At 48.9% G+C, this 16,468-nt stretch overlaps 1 protein-coding gene across 2 annotated transcripts in view; it reads right to left on the bottom strand.

Annotated features, from left to right (window-relative positions):
* UACA (uveal autoantigen with coiled-coil domains and ankyrin repeats) overlaps positions 1-15,440 on the bottom strand; it is a 30,913-nt gene extending 15,473 nt beyond the window's left edge. For both annotated transcript variants that reach the window (XM_034066045.1, XM_034066046.1), the window contains exons 1-3: positions 15,369-15,440; positions 1,416-1,549; positions 826-914 (exon numbers count right to left, since the gene is read on the bottom strand). In XM_034066045.1, coding sequence (XP_033921936.1) covers positions 826-914; positions 1,416-1,549; positions 15,369-15,425 — 280 coding nt within the window. In that variant the 5' untranslated portion in view covers positions 15,426-15,440. The remainder of the gene's footprint in view (positions 1-825; positions 915-1,415; positions 1,550-15,368) is intronic.
* Positions 15,441-16,468: the final 1,028 nt, after the last annotated feature.

Raw genomic sequence — 16,468 nt, 5'->3', positions numbered from 1 at the left:
CATTCCTAAGATGTTCATTTGTACTTCAGTAAAGCATTATCATTTCAGCTACAACAGTCCCTGTGCCCCCTTTGGGTCTGTCAGTACTATGGGCCAAGTCATCTCTCCTGTATTTACTTCATTTCTTTTACAGTCTTCTCTTGCTTTAGAGAAATTGCAACCAAGAAGTCCCGTTCTATAATGAAATTAATCTCCAAGTTCTGTAAATGACTCCACATAAGCATTTACAAAGCTGAGCTGTCATATGAAAGGAGCAGGCTGGGTTATTTCAGCTATTGGAGCTGGAAATAGAATATTCATTAGCCACGTTAAATAATCCAAGGCAAAATTAACACCTTTTTAATTACCTCTTCCCCAAGACCTTCACACGAACTCTGATACCACACATGCAAATCCCAAAGGAATGTAGCACAGCCATGCTCTGGATTTTGGAGGGCTCAGTATGGGTGCCCAAACACTCCAACCCTCAATGTGTACAGCACTTCCCAAGGCTCAGTGAAATACACTTAGTACTTAAATGAACACAAATTCATTCAGAACTGTTCATGTACTGTGATTCTGAGGCAGAAATGCTCATCTCAAGTGGGAGTTTGGGGAAGAATACATTTAGAGCAGCACAAATGCAAAGTTGATGAATGCAGCAGAGCTCAGTATCTTACAGGACAGGACATGACAGTTTCCTCGAAGCTCAGCAACAAGTCACTATCATTGCTACAGAAAGGAGGGGAAAAACCTCTATCCCAAAGCTCAGCTCAATTCTACTCCAAAAGGAAAACCAAGCCCAGAACTGCTGCAAGCTGCACTGGGACGCAAAAGGAAGCCTACCTGCAGCATCCGTGGCTGTGATATCAACTCCATGAATAAGGATAGTGTTCAAGCAATCCAGGTTTCCCTTTGATGCTACAACATGGAATCTGCAAATAGAAAATACTTTTCTGAAACCTATCTGGTTTATACACAAAAATGGCAATACTAACCAGAAAAGTATGGTTACTGAGAAGTCTGTATACTGAAATCATTGTACAGTACAAACCCAGCTCTGGACAGCATCCAAATCCAGCCAAGAGTCTTGCAGATACTACTTTAAGGAACAAGATAGCTTTCCTGTGAAGTAACCACTGAATCAGAGACCCAGAAGAGAAAAACCAATATACCTTCCATGTCTCCTTAATATTCAAATCTGGCAAAAGCAAGTATTTAAATCCTCATCTTCTTGTTGAAGTGAAGCTTGTTTATGAGAATTCCATATTCTGGCTACCTGATGTTCCAATCTGGATGAGATTCTAATCTAACGTGATGTAGTACATAGATTTAGGTATTAAAAGAAGAGGTTTTAGAGCAACAGCAAGATTTAGGAATTGAATGGCCTTCAGTGGCTTCCCAGCACCATTATTCAAGCACTGGGAGTTACTTACGCAGATCTCCCTTCCACATCCAGTTTGGTGGGACTGACTCCTTTCTTGGCCAGGATTGATGAAACCTTTTCCACATCTCCCCTTTCAGCTGCTTTCATTAACCTGTCATCATATTTGTTCCAGTCTGTGTTCAGCTGTGTAAGAGAACAGAAAAGCAAGTGAGCTTACGGTACACTATTGATCTACTAAAAGGACTGCAGTGAACGGCTGCATCAAATGCAATTGGGAGAATATGCAAAAAATACCTTTGTTTGCAATTAGAGTTGTACCTGTTAGAGATGTTTAGTTATTTATGTACCAGGTCACAGTACCATTGCAATCAGGTTGTTGGCGTTGTGTGTACAGTGTTCCAAGACTGTCTGGTTAAGCTGCTTTGGTCCTAAAAGAGACCTTATGGATCAAACTTCTTCTGCTTTCCTCATTCTTTGCTCTGCCTAGTAGGCCTAAACCTAAAGCCACACACAGCAGTTCCCTATCCTCATTCCAAAAGGAATGATTTCAGAAGGTTTCTCATATTAGGCTGTCTTCAGCCATCTCCTTGTAGCCCCTCTGTGTGCCACACAAAACTGCCTGGACAGCTGCCTTGACACTGCATCTTTGCTTTCTCTCCTCTCCTCTCATCATGGATACTTCCATTCTGACCAAAAAACATTCTCCTATACATGCTGCATAGGGCTGTGATGAACGAAGGACTTCACACAGCACAAGAAGGGCTACCATGTGCACTTGTACATGTACACCCTTCAAAGAACAACTTGCAGTACCTCAAGAACCCCACACTGGGGCTAGCAGGGACTTCAGAAGTCATGCAGAGAGGGAGCCCCACACAACATCACCTATAGCTGGTGCTCTACTACCTCTCAAGAGCTCTACTGAAGGAAGGGCAGAGTGCCCAAGGAGACGCACTTCAGTCCTTCATTGGCTGTGTCAGAGAACATCTTTCCTCATGCCTAGTGATCACTGTTTAATCTCTCCACTGTGCACATTAAGAACTCCCCCCTCCTTTTCTCTGCAGCAGCTATAGATCTGACAAGCTGTCTCTGTCTCATGCCCTTCAGGGAAGGCACATCAACTGCTCTCACATCAGCAAGGCAATTAACTCCATTAACTGAATGAAAACAGGAGGGTTTCCTGCTCATCCTTATTGTCAGTTACTTGACTTGCAAGAGTCTAAATAAGACAATCAAATGTTTCACTTCCATATATTAAATATGTGCACATGCCTCAAAATTTACACATTAATAAACAAGATGCATCACAAAGGAACAGATAAGTCAGTAACTGCAAGTAACAGAGCCCAAAATAGTACTGCTAACAGCTTCCAATCCAAGCAGTCATCTTCAGTCTCAGCTTTTCAGTGTTCATTACAAGTGATTTCAGGAGGAAGTGGGCAGATAAATCACAGCTGCTACAGTTTTCCTCCTGTCAACCCTTATATAGTGAAGGTACCATGGAGAACTCAACAGGTGAGCTTGGTATGATACTTAAGCAGGACATTATGAAATGTGTAATCAAGAGCAGACTGGTTTCATGGATTCAGCAAGACATGAAATATGTACTAAATTTAGCCCTCTAAATTCGCTCAGATTTATCAAGACCAGCTGAGCCTTCAGCTTTACTGAAGTCACACTGCTTTCCATGTCCAACACCTAAAACCAATACACAGCAAAAGGCAGAGCCCCGTTTTCACCTTGCCCATTCACACAACCTGCTTCCTGCTTTTCCTCAGCACCACTCACAGGGTGCAGTTTGCTGCTGCTTCCCATTCCACCGACCCACAGGATGCTGCCAGGAAGAGCATCCCTTCACTCCTCTGTGCTTCATGTGCCTCAGGTCTGATACAGTCAAGACCCCAAACCTGCACAGCACCAAGCTGAATGCTGCGAGTCCTCATAGGTACACACATGGCATCAGCACAGAAAGGGACTTACTAACAACTCACTCAATTTGGACAGTCTTAAAAGTAGATCTGAACCAGCTCCATTACATCCCAAGCAGGTTTCAGATGTTAACATCAAATGGAGGTGCTAAAAGTGTATGACAGAACACAGCTTTTCCTGCGGCAGACTGCTCCACTGGGCAGAATTGACCAAAGTGATTCAAGAGATGAACATCAACTGAGCTGAAGAAAGAAACTCAAAGTTTACAGCTTTAAATTGCCTGCAATTACCAAAGCAATGTAGAGTGCAAAGGAAGCACAAGTCAGTTATAAATAGACCACATCCAGCCTCAGACATTCCTCACCCCCCACTTTCCCCTTGTTTACTTCAAATGTAGAGATTCAAGCCCAGGCCAAGCATCCCATCCCAAAACATGGAGCTGCTTCACTTCATTGCCAACCCATCTTTCTGAATGGCTTTGCACTCTTTCAGGAGATACTGTTCTGTAACAGAAACCTCACAGCCAAGCTGGACACTGATGACTTGATATTCACAAAGCTTTTAATAGAAGAAAAAGGCTTATGAAGGAATATTATATTCAAACAGAACTCTACACAGCAAAAGAATTCAGTGCTAGCAGTGAGACACAGGCAGCCTGCGGGTGCATGAAGCTGCTCATCACTGTGTTCCACACCTCACTGAACAAAGAACATTAAAACTGATAAACCTAATCACTTCCATAATAGAGCAGCCAAATTGTAGCTGAAGACACTTCTGTTTCTTGCAGTGAGAAAGCAGCCCATCAACCCTGTATCCTTCATGCTGGGTTCATCATAACACCCTCCTCCATGTCCTTGAAGTTCCAAAGCCACTATTCAAAAGCCTTCACAGTTATCATATGAAAACAAGAACAGATTAAAAGGCCCCCAAAGCTGTATAGTTTTCATGTTAAAAGAACAGTGACATTCCCTCAAGACAGACCTGTATTCCACTGATGACTTCCTTACCAGAAAACACCAACAGCTTCCAGGATTTAACATACCAAAGTCTGGAATATGCACGAAGAACAGTGCCAATGCCAAGTGGACAGTTGTCAGTGGACAGAGCCCAGAGCTGTGCAAGGTCTCACCTTGCACCAGAGCCAGGCTTTGCTAGGCAAAAGGGGAGATAGAGAAAACAGGAGCACCAAAACCCCATTACCAGCCTCTAGAATGATTCATATAACAGAGCTCTAACCATCATTACCCCTATTCCCTATCTCATGATAGAGAAAGATTACACTACTCATGAAGCCATAGCAATCACTTATTCAGTACAATACGTGCTAAAAGTGACCTGAAGCAGTAAAAATAGACAGCAAATGTAATTACAAGCCCCAGTGTTATCCAGCTAAGTACAGAACCCATCTGTCAATCAATGAAAACATGCATTAGGTTAAAAACCAAGCCACATTGCTCAGTGTAATGCAGCATCACACCACGACATTACTGCTCTCACACAGTGCCAGGGAAGCAGCATTCCCTGGAGCCTCCACCAAAGCCTCCTCTGCTGAGCTGCCTTCTTGAGCAAGGCTTAGGTTCTATGTTAAACACCTTAGGAGCTGCACATACAGAGCACCGAGCTCTGCACCTTCTAATTCCTTTGCACATGACACATTCCACGTCCTTGGATGGAAGGGATCACATCCTGCATGTTTAGTACTGGATTTAGAGTGCCACATTCCACACTTACAGCTTACACCTGCTAGCAAAAACTCACATAGATCTGTAGAAATCCCTTCCCCAGCCTTTCCTTGAGCCCATTTCATACAGCTTCAGGTGAACAAGAGCAGTATTTAAATAAATCATCACCTTAATGGTTTGTCCTCAATTTTGGTTGTAACATTTAAGTAAATTGTACCATTTCCTATGTACCAAATCAAAGACTGTCACCAAAAAAGCTGTCATTTAAGGACAATTCCTCACAGGACAAGTTGTTAAAGACACATATTACACAGTCATCAAAAAGAAACTGTCAAACAGTTACAGAACCCAAGCTTTTGCATTTCATAGTTGCAAACCACTGCCACTGAGGTGAAACCAGGATACCTACGGTGTCTTTAGCTGCACAAGAAAACCAACAAGTCATCATCAAACCCGCAGCGTCCCACTGCCAGGAGCAATCAGTTTATCTCGCATCAAGCTACAACCAGGGCAGCTCACAAAGCACTAAGGCAGAGTTCAAGCAGGCTGCTTTGAGGAACGTGCTCTCTCCTCTGCCCCGAGTTCATCGTGCTCCATCCTTCACTTCCCTTGGATCCCCATGTAAGCTTTCCCCATCCTCGGGATCATCTGCAGACTTCATCACTCCTGGAGAAAGCAGAGCTAGGGGCTGGTCCAGCTGCCTGCTCCAGTAGAGCCTCCCTGGGTTCTGCCTTGCAGCAGACTGCTCAAGTGACTCCGACTCCCAAGTAAATGCTGCCCAGATCCAAAATAGCTTGTAAACAATACGTAGACAGTCTCATCAGCCCAGATCTATTCCTGATATCGCAGTACTTGATAGCCGAGCGATAGAGAGCAATCGCTATTAATACATTCCCTGCATGCTCATGCCCTGAGTAACGCATTGAGATTTCATGTTAACTAACGAGACAAGCACGCAGGAAACTACTACAGTGTTGTTATGATCTGCAGACATGCAAACGCTCACTCTAAAATAACAAACACGGCAGTCAAACTCAGTGTCCACTGACATTAAGGAAGGTCATGCTCAGCACCACTAATAACACAGGAGGACCAAAATACTCGCAGGAGTAATTTTTTCCTATTGCCCAAAGCCGAGACCAGACTCGGGATCAGACTTCAGACAGTTCCAAGGCAGAGCAGATGGAATGCAGGAGCCTGTTTCGACAGAAATGTAACCCATTTTAAATTAGAAAACACACATGCCTTTGCTTTAAAAGAAATCCTCCTTTTCCAGCACTGAAACCCATCCGAATAGAAGCCGGTTTCAGTTTACTGCTGCTGCCAGTCTGTCTCCCAACATGTTCCAGGAGAGGAGTCGCAGAGGCTGTGAAAACATGCACGAGACAGCAGAATGATTAACAGGAGGAGGATGCCGAGTCTGCTTCCACAAGCTTGGAATTCAAATGGAGGTCTCCCCAGTGCAGTATTTAGAGGACCAGGTCAGTGTGACAAGCAACCTGCTGTTCAGGCTGCAGACAAGAAGCAGGGAGCACAGCCAGGGAAACCACACACATGAGGCTGGAAGCGACCCAATAAATGGATCTTCTCGGGGAAGATGTTTTAAACCATCCATTCATGTTTGCACAAACTCGCTCTGTCTGAGGAACACATCCCACACTGGTTTGGGTTGGAAGGGACCTTAAAGCTCCTCCAGCTCCAACCCCTTCCACTGGAGCAGCTGCTCCAAGCCCCTGTGTCCAACCTGGCCTTGAGCACTGCCAGGGATGGGGCAGCCACAGCTTCTCTGGGCACCCTGTGCCAGCGCCTCAGCACCCTCCCAGGGAACAGCTTCTGCCTCAGAGCTCAGCTCAGTCTCCCCTCGGGCAGGCTCAAGCCATTCCCCTTGGCCTGTCCCTACAGGCCCTTGTCCAAAGCCCTTCTCCAGGTTTCTTGCAGCCCCTTTATGCATTTAGACCATCACCAGACACACCAGCAGTGCAGATCTTGAAGTGCTGAACTGCCACACACACCACAGGCTTAACTAATGCCAATATTGCCCATTTACTGTTAAGATGAAGAACCTTTTTCCCAAGCTCAGCTTGACAGGAATTCTTCCCATGGCCGGGACAAGGGTAATGGGTTAAAACTTAAGCAGGGGAGGTTTAGATTGGCTAAGGAAGAAATTCTTTACTGTGAGGGTGCTGAGGCACTGGAATGGGTTGCCCATGGAAGTTGTGAATGCTCCATCCCTGGCAGTGTTCAAGGCCAGGTTGAATGAAGCCTTGTGTGGCATGCTTTAGTGTGAGGTGTCCCTGCCCATGGCACTAGATGATCTTGAGGTCCTTTCCAACCCCTACTATTCTATGATTCTAAGATAAGAGGCATCCCATCTGCACCATGCTGCTCAGCTCAAAGGAGGTACTTGTTCCTATCAGCTTGTACCTGATGTGCTCTCAGTTTGAGGGCTGTGTATGAAGCAGACACTCTGGGTGTCTGCACGCACTCTGTGCATCCATCTGGGACCGCAGCGCCTTCGGGAGCGATGCAGACACGTTCACACCAGCACACTCAGAGAGAACATCAACTGAACATGCACAGAGCACTCTCCCAGTGCTCTCCTCACTTTCAATAGATGATTTAAACTCCCTGGGCTGGAGGGACTCTACCTGCATGCTTTGTATTTCTGAAGGTACTGCTTTATTATCCAGGTTTTGCTCAAGTCAGCTTTTAGCATCCTCGACACCCTTTAGTAAGGAACTGTACAGCTTTACTATACATTGCCTGAACCATTATCCACTACTATTCTCTGAACCTGAAACCCCTTAACTTACCAGGTATTTAGCAGATCAGAAGTCAAGCTATTTCCCCTACCTGCAGCTCTCATATTGCAGTTATCTTTGGACCACCACATCACAATTACTACATCCTCCTACCCTGTGCACAGCAACACTCTCCACCAGCACTAGTTCAGGCAGCAGATAAACACCACTCTCAGTTGTTTATTGAGTATACAGCACACTTCAGACTCCACATTTATAGGGCACTCTTTAAATTACAGCCTTCAAAACAAGTCTGCTCCTCATCCATCATTACAAGTAAGTATTTAAAGATGAGAGCAGCGAGAGCACTAGTAATAGCCAACAGAGGTATTTACACTCAGGGCATGCTTGGTACCACTAATTGCTCTCACTGAGCAAGATGTTCTAGTGCTACCAACAGCAGTGAAAGGACACACCAGGGCTGGCAGTGAAACCACAGGGTGCTGCCAGCACAAGTAGCTCTGACAGGGTACAGAAAACACACATTTGCACACTGCAGACAACCAGAGGAGTTAACCTTTGAAGTTTATGACAGTTATAGGATATATATTTACCAATAGACATAGCAGCATACTTGGGGAATCTGAGCTTGAAACCCCCAGGCATCTTCTCCCTCTCAAATAAAGAGGAGCAGGCAGTGTCCTGAAGTGTGCAGTACTGCACAGACACCCACCCTGGTGTCCCCCACAAAGAACCCAGAGCAAGGACAGTGCTTTAGTAGTGATCCCGAGGCACAAGAGAATACTAGGGTTAGGGGGGCCCAAACAGGTAAATGAGGACCTCAACCTGAAGGCCTCTGGAAAGCAATCCCCAGCAGCCTTTAATCCCAGCAGCTTTGCTAAATCCAGAGTGAAACCCCAGCAGCAGAAGGGAACTCACAACACTCCTCAGGCTGCCAAGCAGAGATGTTTGCAGCCATCAGTCTGAGCACACCTGGTGAGGTACAACTGCCATCTGAGAATACACCCTATAGGCTTTAAAAAGCGACATAGGGCCAGGGACACAAGAACACAGGTCTACATGTTGCAGTGAAAAATACTGGGACGAGTTATGTTGCTATTGAAGCAATATTGCTTGGGAAGCATCCTGCTGAGCCCGAACTGCTCATCCAGAGCCTGCACACACTTCTGCCCCCATAGCTGCAACAGGAACTACATAAACAGCTTGTTTAACTAGAGCATGGCCAACCTTCAGCAGGCACCCAGCTGCTTCAGGAACACCAGCCGGAACTCAAAGCAGTTCTTAAAGCTTTGAGCCTGGAAGCTGGCATGAAGCTGTGAAAGTGAGCACAGCTCCTGGGCACTGCTGCCCAGCCCATAATCCTATTAACGAAACCCCAACGGGACACATCCTCCTCTAATGCCATTAGCGGGTGACATAAGCACATAAATCACTGGGAGCAAAGAGCTCTGGTAATGCGCTGCCATCACCACCCGCAGCAAGTGCTCACAAATGAATGGTCCTAAAAGCTCCCCAGGCAACAGCACTAACATCATCATTTATGGAAACAGCTCTAAACCTGAGAAGAAGGGTCAGGGAGATCTTATCACCATGTTCCAGCGTTTAAAGGATGGCTACAAAGAAGACTCCCTTTATACAAGGGGTCACATGGAAAAGATAAGTGATGAGCACAAGTTATTCCTGGAGAGATTCCAGCTGACACAAGAGGAAAAGTTTTCCCAATGAGGACAACCAGCCCCTGGAATGATCTCCCAGGGAAGAGGTGACTCCCCAGCACTGGACGCTGTTAAGGTTCAGCTGGGACATCCAGCCTGGGTGATGCTGTGCCTGGGAAGGCTGAACCAGGTGGTCCTTGAGGTCCCTTTGACCTGGGCTCCTGTGAAAGCTGCAGTTTCTGAACGGGATTCTTCATTTCAGGCCCATCTTTATCCCAGGATACTGTTTCCCAGGTCAGGTCCATGCAGTTATCCAACAGGGAAAGACACTCATTGGCAAGGCAGAGTGACTTGGCAATCACGTGTCACCCAGCAAGGAGAGCAGGATAAGGGCAGACCCAGCACATCTCTCCACCCGCATGGTTCAGTCTTCCTGCTCTTTCCACAGAGGTCAGGGTACATTTGTGCTCACACCAAGGTCAGCACAGACACACCCGGGACAGCTGCTTTTGAAGTGGTTTGGTTTAGTTACAAGGTGCACAGGCTGACAGAGTGAATGGCTACGTTACACTAACCAAGCTGTTCTTGTACAGATACCCCCCACACGCAGCCTCCCCCATAGTACAGGCACACACCAGCCAACATCCATCTATCTTACAGACTTGGGCTTATCAGCAGCTGTTAGACAGGCACTGCACACTCCAGGTCTGGGGAAGCATTAGCTCAGCTGGGGAAAGAAGAGCATTTTATATTGTATAAACATATGTTATCAGGATGTGTTTGCAGTCACACACTAACTGTTGGAGTTTAAAAGTGCACAGTAAGATGCACTGTTTAGTCTGCATAAGGGCAAACAGAGCAAGCACAGGGTTCTTGTTTCATGCACAGGTTCCCACTGGCAGCATGTTGTGTTACCACCTCATTTACTGCAATTTCTCCATCATGGACAAGTCACTGAGTGCTACGGAGTGGGCAAGGCTCAAAGCCATCAAACAGCCTTCCTAAGCCTGCTCTGGGTCTGCACTGCTCAAAAGCATCCCATCAAGAATGCATTCAACAGTTGTGCTGCTTTAAATGTAACTTAGCCTGTCATTAATCCAGGTAATTTACTCCTAACAAACAGACTGAAGCAAAACAAACAGTAACCTCCTATAACCTCAACCACTGCTGACTTCACCCTGTTCTTACCCCCAGTACAAGTTAGCATAGTTCTTCCAGAGCTAATTACTAATTAGCAAGAGCATTCACATCTCCTTCTGGCTCTCCCTGTGAGATGCAAACAGTCCTAAGCTCCAAACCTGTGTCAAAGGACACATTTCTGTCTACAAAGAACAGCAAAACCGGTGCTGCTCTTTCCATAGAGTCAGGAGGAAGAACCACCAGCACCAACCCCAGCAGCGTATGTGCTGCACTAAAGAGCTCCACACACAGCTCCTGAAGGAGGCAAAGGCTGCTAAAACGACTGAAGCTATTTCTGGTTTGCTTTGAACAACCTCCTCATGTCTCATTGCCAGCACAGAATTCAAGTGCCCTCTCTGATAAAACACCCTCAGGCTCTCAGCCCTGAGATACAGACCAGCCTGGACACCAATAACACCAATTGGAACCAGTTCTGTGCTCAGGAAATAAACCAGTGTCTTCGCAGCTGCTCTTCACAGATTAAGTACATCTTCAGGTGACTGGGGCCAGACTTGCACACCCCAAAGGACATTGCATCCTTTTACAGCAACAAGAGCATCACAGCTTCCACCACAAAACAAGAGGGAGCCCCAGAGCCCAGGTCCGGCTGCAGCCCAGCGCTGCCCTGACACTGGAGTATGCCTGCGGGATGAATTTCCCCTTTAAGCAGGGAGAAAGCAGCAGCAGGTCAGAGTCCAGCTGCCTTTGTCTGCATTGAAAGCAGCAGATCACACACAGCCCTTCCTCGGGCAGCGAGGCCAGGCATTAGCTTGAAATTACAGGCTCCCTAGTGAGGACTGATTGATTTTACTTCCATTTATTATAACAAAGGAGCAGAGAGTGTTAGAGGGGATGGAACACATCATGAGTGTTCCGTTCCTGGAGCAGGAAGCAGCCTCAAGCACAGATGCACAGGGAAGTGAATACCACCTTACAGCTTGACTCAGTCCTGTCTGGTCACCATTCAGCAATGCCAGTATGGAGACAGGTCCCGTCCCTCCAACACCATAAGCATTTGCTTGCTGATAAATATCGATATTTAAATACTGGCAGAGTACTACAGAAGTTGTATCTGAGCAAAAGGTCAGATGGGCTCAAACCAGATAGCAGCCTTATCTGCAGAACTATGCCTGCAAACCAGCAAGGGTACTGAACCTGCACACAGGCACTCCTGCACCTCCCGGCTTGTCATAGCTGCATTCCAAAGTGACCTGCATTGATAACTGCTCCTGGCAGGGGAGCCTGAGGATCACAACACACCTGGAAACAGGCTCCTGCTGCAGGAGGCTCCTGCTGAGCCACAGACTGCCTGCCCTGACCGCCTGTTCCTCCAGCATCAGCCACAAACATCACACAAACGAGTGCCCGACTCCCTTGAAATGCAAATGAATCTCAAAGTTGTTTTTCCAATGAACACAGGTTACCAGGAGTTCCTTCCTGGAACCCAAACAGACGCTGAAGAGTGACCAGAGCCAGCCTAGTACCTGCCATTGAATAGTAGTGCACTTATTGTGGCCACATTGCTGGGAAAGCCCTGCTGATGGCTCACAGCCCTGTGGTCCCTGTGGCTGACAGAACCCACTGCCTTTGCCCAGGGCAGAGGAACAACAATACACCACGAAAACCTTGTTTGTTTGCAGCACAAGCAGTCTTTTGTTTAAGAAGCTCAACACAAAGTAACCTTGAATCTTTGGTTAAAACCAGGTTACCCAGCATCTGTTTTTCACTAACTGAAGGAATGAAGTAATGAAACAATGTGTATTCCACATCACACAAATAATTGTTAATGAAGTTGTTCTGTGTATATAGATGTAGCATCGCTGATTCAGGGCCAATTCAGACCCAAGCAGCATCCTTTCATTTGCTTAGTGAAACAGGTCAAATGAGGAGGTGGTACCTCCCCTCTGCTGCTGTCAGGAGCTGTTTAATTGCATATTGGGTCAACCCACAGAGTTTCACTCCTTACACAGAGGGAAAGTCACCACTGAAACACAGCACAACCCTAAACAAGTTCACCTGCCACTTACCTCCAGAACTGATTCACCTATTACATGAACCACAGCTCCTCATACCAGGGCAGGTGCTCAGATGTCCACCTTTGTCTCTTACACAATGGTTTCCACTAATTACACACAATGTTCAGGTTCTCTTAATTAAAACAGAGCCTAGCATCACTTTTCCCAAAGGAGAAAAGACTGATGGAAGTCCTTGCATGGTTTTACTGCCCATTCTCATTACCTGCAGGTGCTCTAGGCAGTGCTGCCCATCTCGGAAGCACGCGTGGAGCTCGCACGAGCTCTGTCTTTGATGTCTTACCTTAGGATGCAAAGAGCTCCAGAGAGAAGCAACCTGCTCAGTGACACAGCTTCAGCCCTGCTCAAAGCACTGCCAGGAATCCTGTAGCTCACAGCAAGCAGCATCCTCAAGCAAGCCAGCCAAAAGCCCCCCACTTCGGCAGGGAGACCCCTTCCACTGGAGCAGCTGCTCCAAGCCCCTGTGTCCAACCTGGCCTTGAGCACTGCCAGGGATGGGGCAGCCACAGCTTCTCTGGGCACCCTGTGCCAGCGCCTCAGCACCCTCACAGAGCAGGATTCTGCATGTACTCAGCATGGACTCTCAGAACCTGTAGCAGCACACGCTGCCACAGTCACCCCAACAGGACCATGTTCATTAAAATCTACCTTGTAAATACTGGTGCATGAGGCATCATCTCTGATCCAACATGAGGACCATGCCCTCAAGGCTTTGTGCCCCGCAGGATCTGATATTAAAGCTTCCAGCCCACACTGCTGCAAACAACAAATGCTTTTCTCACTATTCAGAGCACTGAAGCCACCCAACAAACTGCACAGATTATCTTCCAGGCCCCCTCAGCCAGCTGGAGCTGGCAAAACCAGATCACTCCATCTTCAGACACAACATTCTGGAGTGGAACTGGTAATAACCATCACTTGGATTTTCAGGGCTCCCCTCCACCACAAGACAGGCAAAGCCACATCCGATATATCCCCACTGGAGGACACAGAACCACCACCTGAACCTGCAGGAAAACGTTCAGAGGCACAATGAAGGGATTAAGTTTCTCTCCACCCCCCAGGAAATAGCACTGGGTGGGGACAGGAGGGAGGGATGAATGTCTCAAACAGGGAACTCTTTGACGCTGGAGTCCGGCAGGATCCCTGTGGTTCCTGCTGGCAGGATTCCCACCCACTTCTCCTCCTTCCCCAGCAATTCCAAACACAGGCCCAGCTTCATCCCACCCTTCAGCCTCACTATTAACACCCACCCATGGGTGTGCTGTCTTTCCCCCCCATATACTATGTTCTAAGTTGGTGTTTGAGAAGCCAGTGATCATGTAACCAAATTAAGTAATAAAGAGGGGAAGGAAGCATTTCATGGGAACAAACCCGTTTTAAAGGATCTCCCTGAAATAGAGATTTCTTTAAAACACCTTCAGCCTTTACAAGTATTGAGATTGCTCAAACCTCCTTTGAAAGAAAAGCCTATTGAGCCTTTTCCTATGAAGTAAAAGATCCCCACACCTATTCAAACACAAATAGGGATCTGTTTGTCCACAGTTCATTAGTGGAAGCTTATTTTAAGCTAATAAACAGTTCTAAAGTACAGGACAGCTAAAGAATAACATAACCCAGCGCCAGCCTCCACACTACAAATTATCGTAACAGCCTTATGAATCACTGCCTTGCATAGGGAAGTGCTGGGCACGGTGATGCTTCCACAGGAGCTGTCATCTTGTCAGAGGGGTTCAGTCAGCACTTTACGAGCCTGAGTAGTTGCATATCTTTCAAATGAGCTATTATATTCAAGTAATAGCTTCGGATCCAAGACAAACGTGCAGGAGGATCTCAAAGATGGCTAATATATTAAGAGAGGACTGATAAAAGTCAGTGTATCATATTAACCTGCCCTTTCCTGCTGTTCCATGTAGCCAGCGGCAAGGTTAGCAGACAGCAGTGAGCTTCGGAGTGCAACTGCCCCAGCAGACTGCCAGGGAAGGATTTACTGAGAGGTCGCAATTAGAGATGATTTAGCACACAGAGTTATTTCCGAGCACAGCTTCCTTCGGTTGCAAAGAGCTCTCTCATCCGAGGTTATCGGCAGAGATGAATGAAGGGGAAAAGAACACCAATAAAGCCATTTAAAGCTGCTAAACACTGCCCTGAATTCTGGAAGCCACCGAGGACAAGGCACAGCCATCTGCACCATCACACCAGGACCTGGTTTACGGGGGCTGCAGCTCCCCCAGACCCAGTTTTAGACTGGAAGCTCACAAACCCCACGTGTGTGAAGTCACTCCATGAGCTTCCTAAGCCAACCCTGTGCGCTGGGAGAACGGGTCCGATTTTACCCCAGCAATCACTGCTGTTGAGCGAGCTCCTGGCATTACCATGCACACGGATCCCGGTAAGCCCCGGGGCAGGCTGCCAGCCGGGGCTCCCACCGGCTGCACGGCCCTTGCGGGGTGGGAGGAAGGTATCAATGTCTGCGGGGCCGTGATTTGCTGTGTCCCGGGGCACCGGTCACTCCAAGCAGGAACCGGGGTCCAGGCAGGGGCACGTTCCCCTCCCGTCCCCCCAGGCCAGCACTGGGACATCCCCACAGAGCCCACCCGGTGCTCCCCGTCCTCCCTCACCCCCGGACCCCGCTCCACGCCTGCGCAGGGCTCGCTGCCCTCAGACCCCCCTCAGGCCCGGCCCCACTGCTCCATCCCCACCGGAGCCGCAGCCCCCGGGGCCGGAGCGCTCCCCCCAGCCCCGGCCCCACCGGTACCCACCGCACTGCCCCCGATGACCGCTTCGTGCTTCTTCAGACGGGACTTGAGGCTCTTCATGGTGCGGCCCGGGCGGGGGGGGGGGGGGGGGGGGGGTGCGCGGACCGGACCGGCCCCGACGCGCACCCGCACCCGGGACGGGGAGGCCCCCGCCGGCAGCGGCACCTCTATCCGATAGCCCCGCCCACCCGGAGCCCCACAGCCAATCAGCGGCCTCCCGCGCGGGCACTGAGGCCAATCATGAGGCGGAACAGTGAGGGGAGGGACTTCCTCCTTTTAAAGCCCTCCTGAGGGGGGTGTGGCAGGAGCGGCGTGGCGGAACCGCCCGGCCGGCAGGGGGCGCTCCGCGGGCGGGGCAGGGGCATGCGGCCGGCGGGGGGCCGCTCTGGGTCGGGGGTGTCGGGGCCTGCGGGGCCGCCGCTCCTCAAGCACCCCCCGGTGCTCAGCCCTGGGTCCGGTCCGCTCCGTACCGGAGCTGCGGTCAGCCGGGGTCCGAAGCTGTTGCACTGCAGCCCGGAGGCTGCCGGAGCTCCGGAGCCCCACTCGCTGCCGCTGGGGTCGAGCTCTGCTGTACCTGACACGGGCGGAGCTCATGGGCCCTGCGGTTTAATGCATCCGGGTGAGGTGTGTGCCCCTCACCGGGGGTTCCCCATAGGGACTGTTCAGAGGGAGAGAGCCGTCTGTGAACACACAGCGGAGCTCATGGGCCCTGTGGTTTAATGCATGCAGGTGAGGTGTGTGCCCCACACCGGGGGTTCCCCATAGGGACTGTTTACAGGGAGAGAGAGCCGTCTGTGAACACACAGAGGAGCTCCGTGCGCATCACGGGGCACCGGGAAGCACCGGAATCCCATAGGATGCAAACCCAGCCTAACCTCACCTAAAAGGGGTTAAATCCGGGGGTGAGCTCTTCCGATGCTCCTGCTCTCAGTGCCATGCAATGAGTGTGGGGTTCTCCCCATGGATCTGTGCTTCCAGGAGCCACCTCCATCCCCCCGGACGCCTCTGCGCTGCCAAGGGCCAGCATCAGCTTGGAGCGGGTGGCATCAGTGCCCCCCGTTGTTTCCAGCCATGGCAATGGGCTCCCTTGAGCTGATTCCTCG

Source organism: Melopsittacus undulatus, chromosome 9, assembly GCF_012275295.1.
Source record: "Melopsittacus undulatus isolate bMelUnd1 chromosome 9, bMelUnd1.mat.Z, whole genome shotgun sequence".
NCBI lineage: Eukaryota > Metazoa > Chordata > Aves > Psittaciformes > Psittaculidae > Melopsittacus > Melopsittacus undulatus.
The sequence above is the reverse complement of the archived record's forward strand: the minus strand, read 5'-3'. Positions and strand labels throughout refer to the sequence as shown.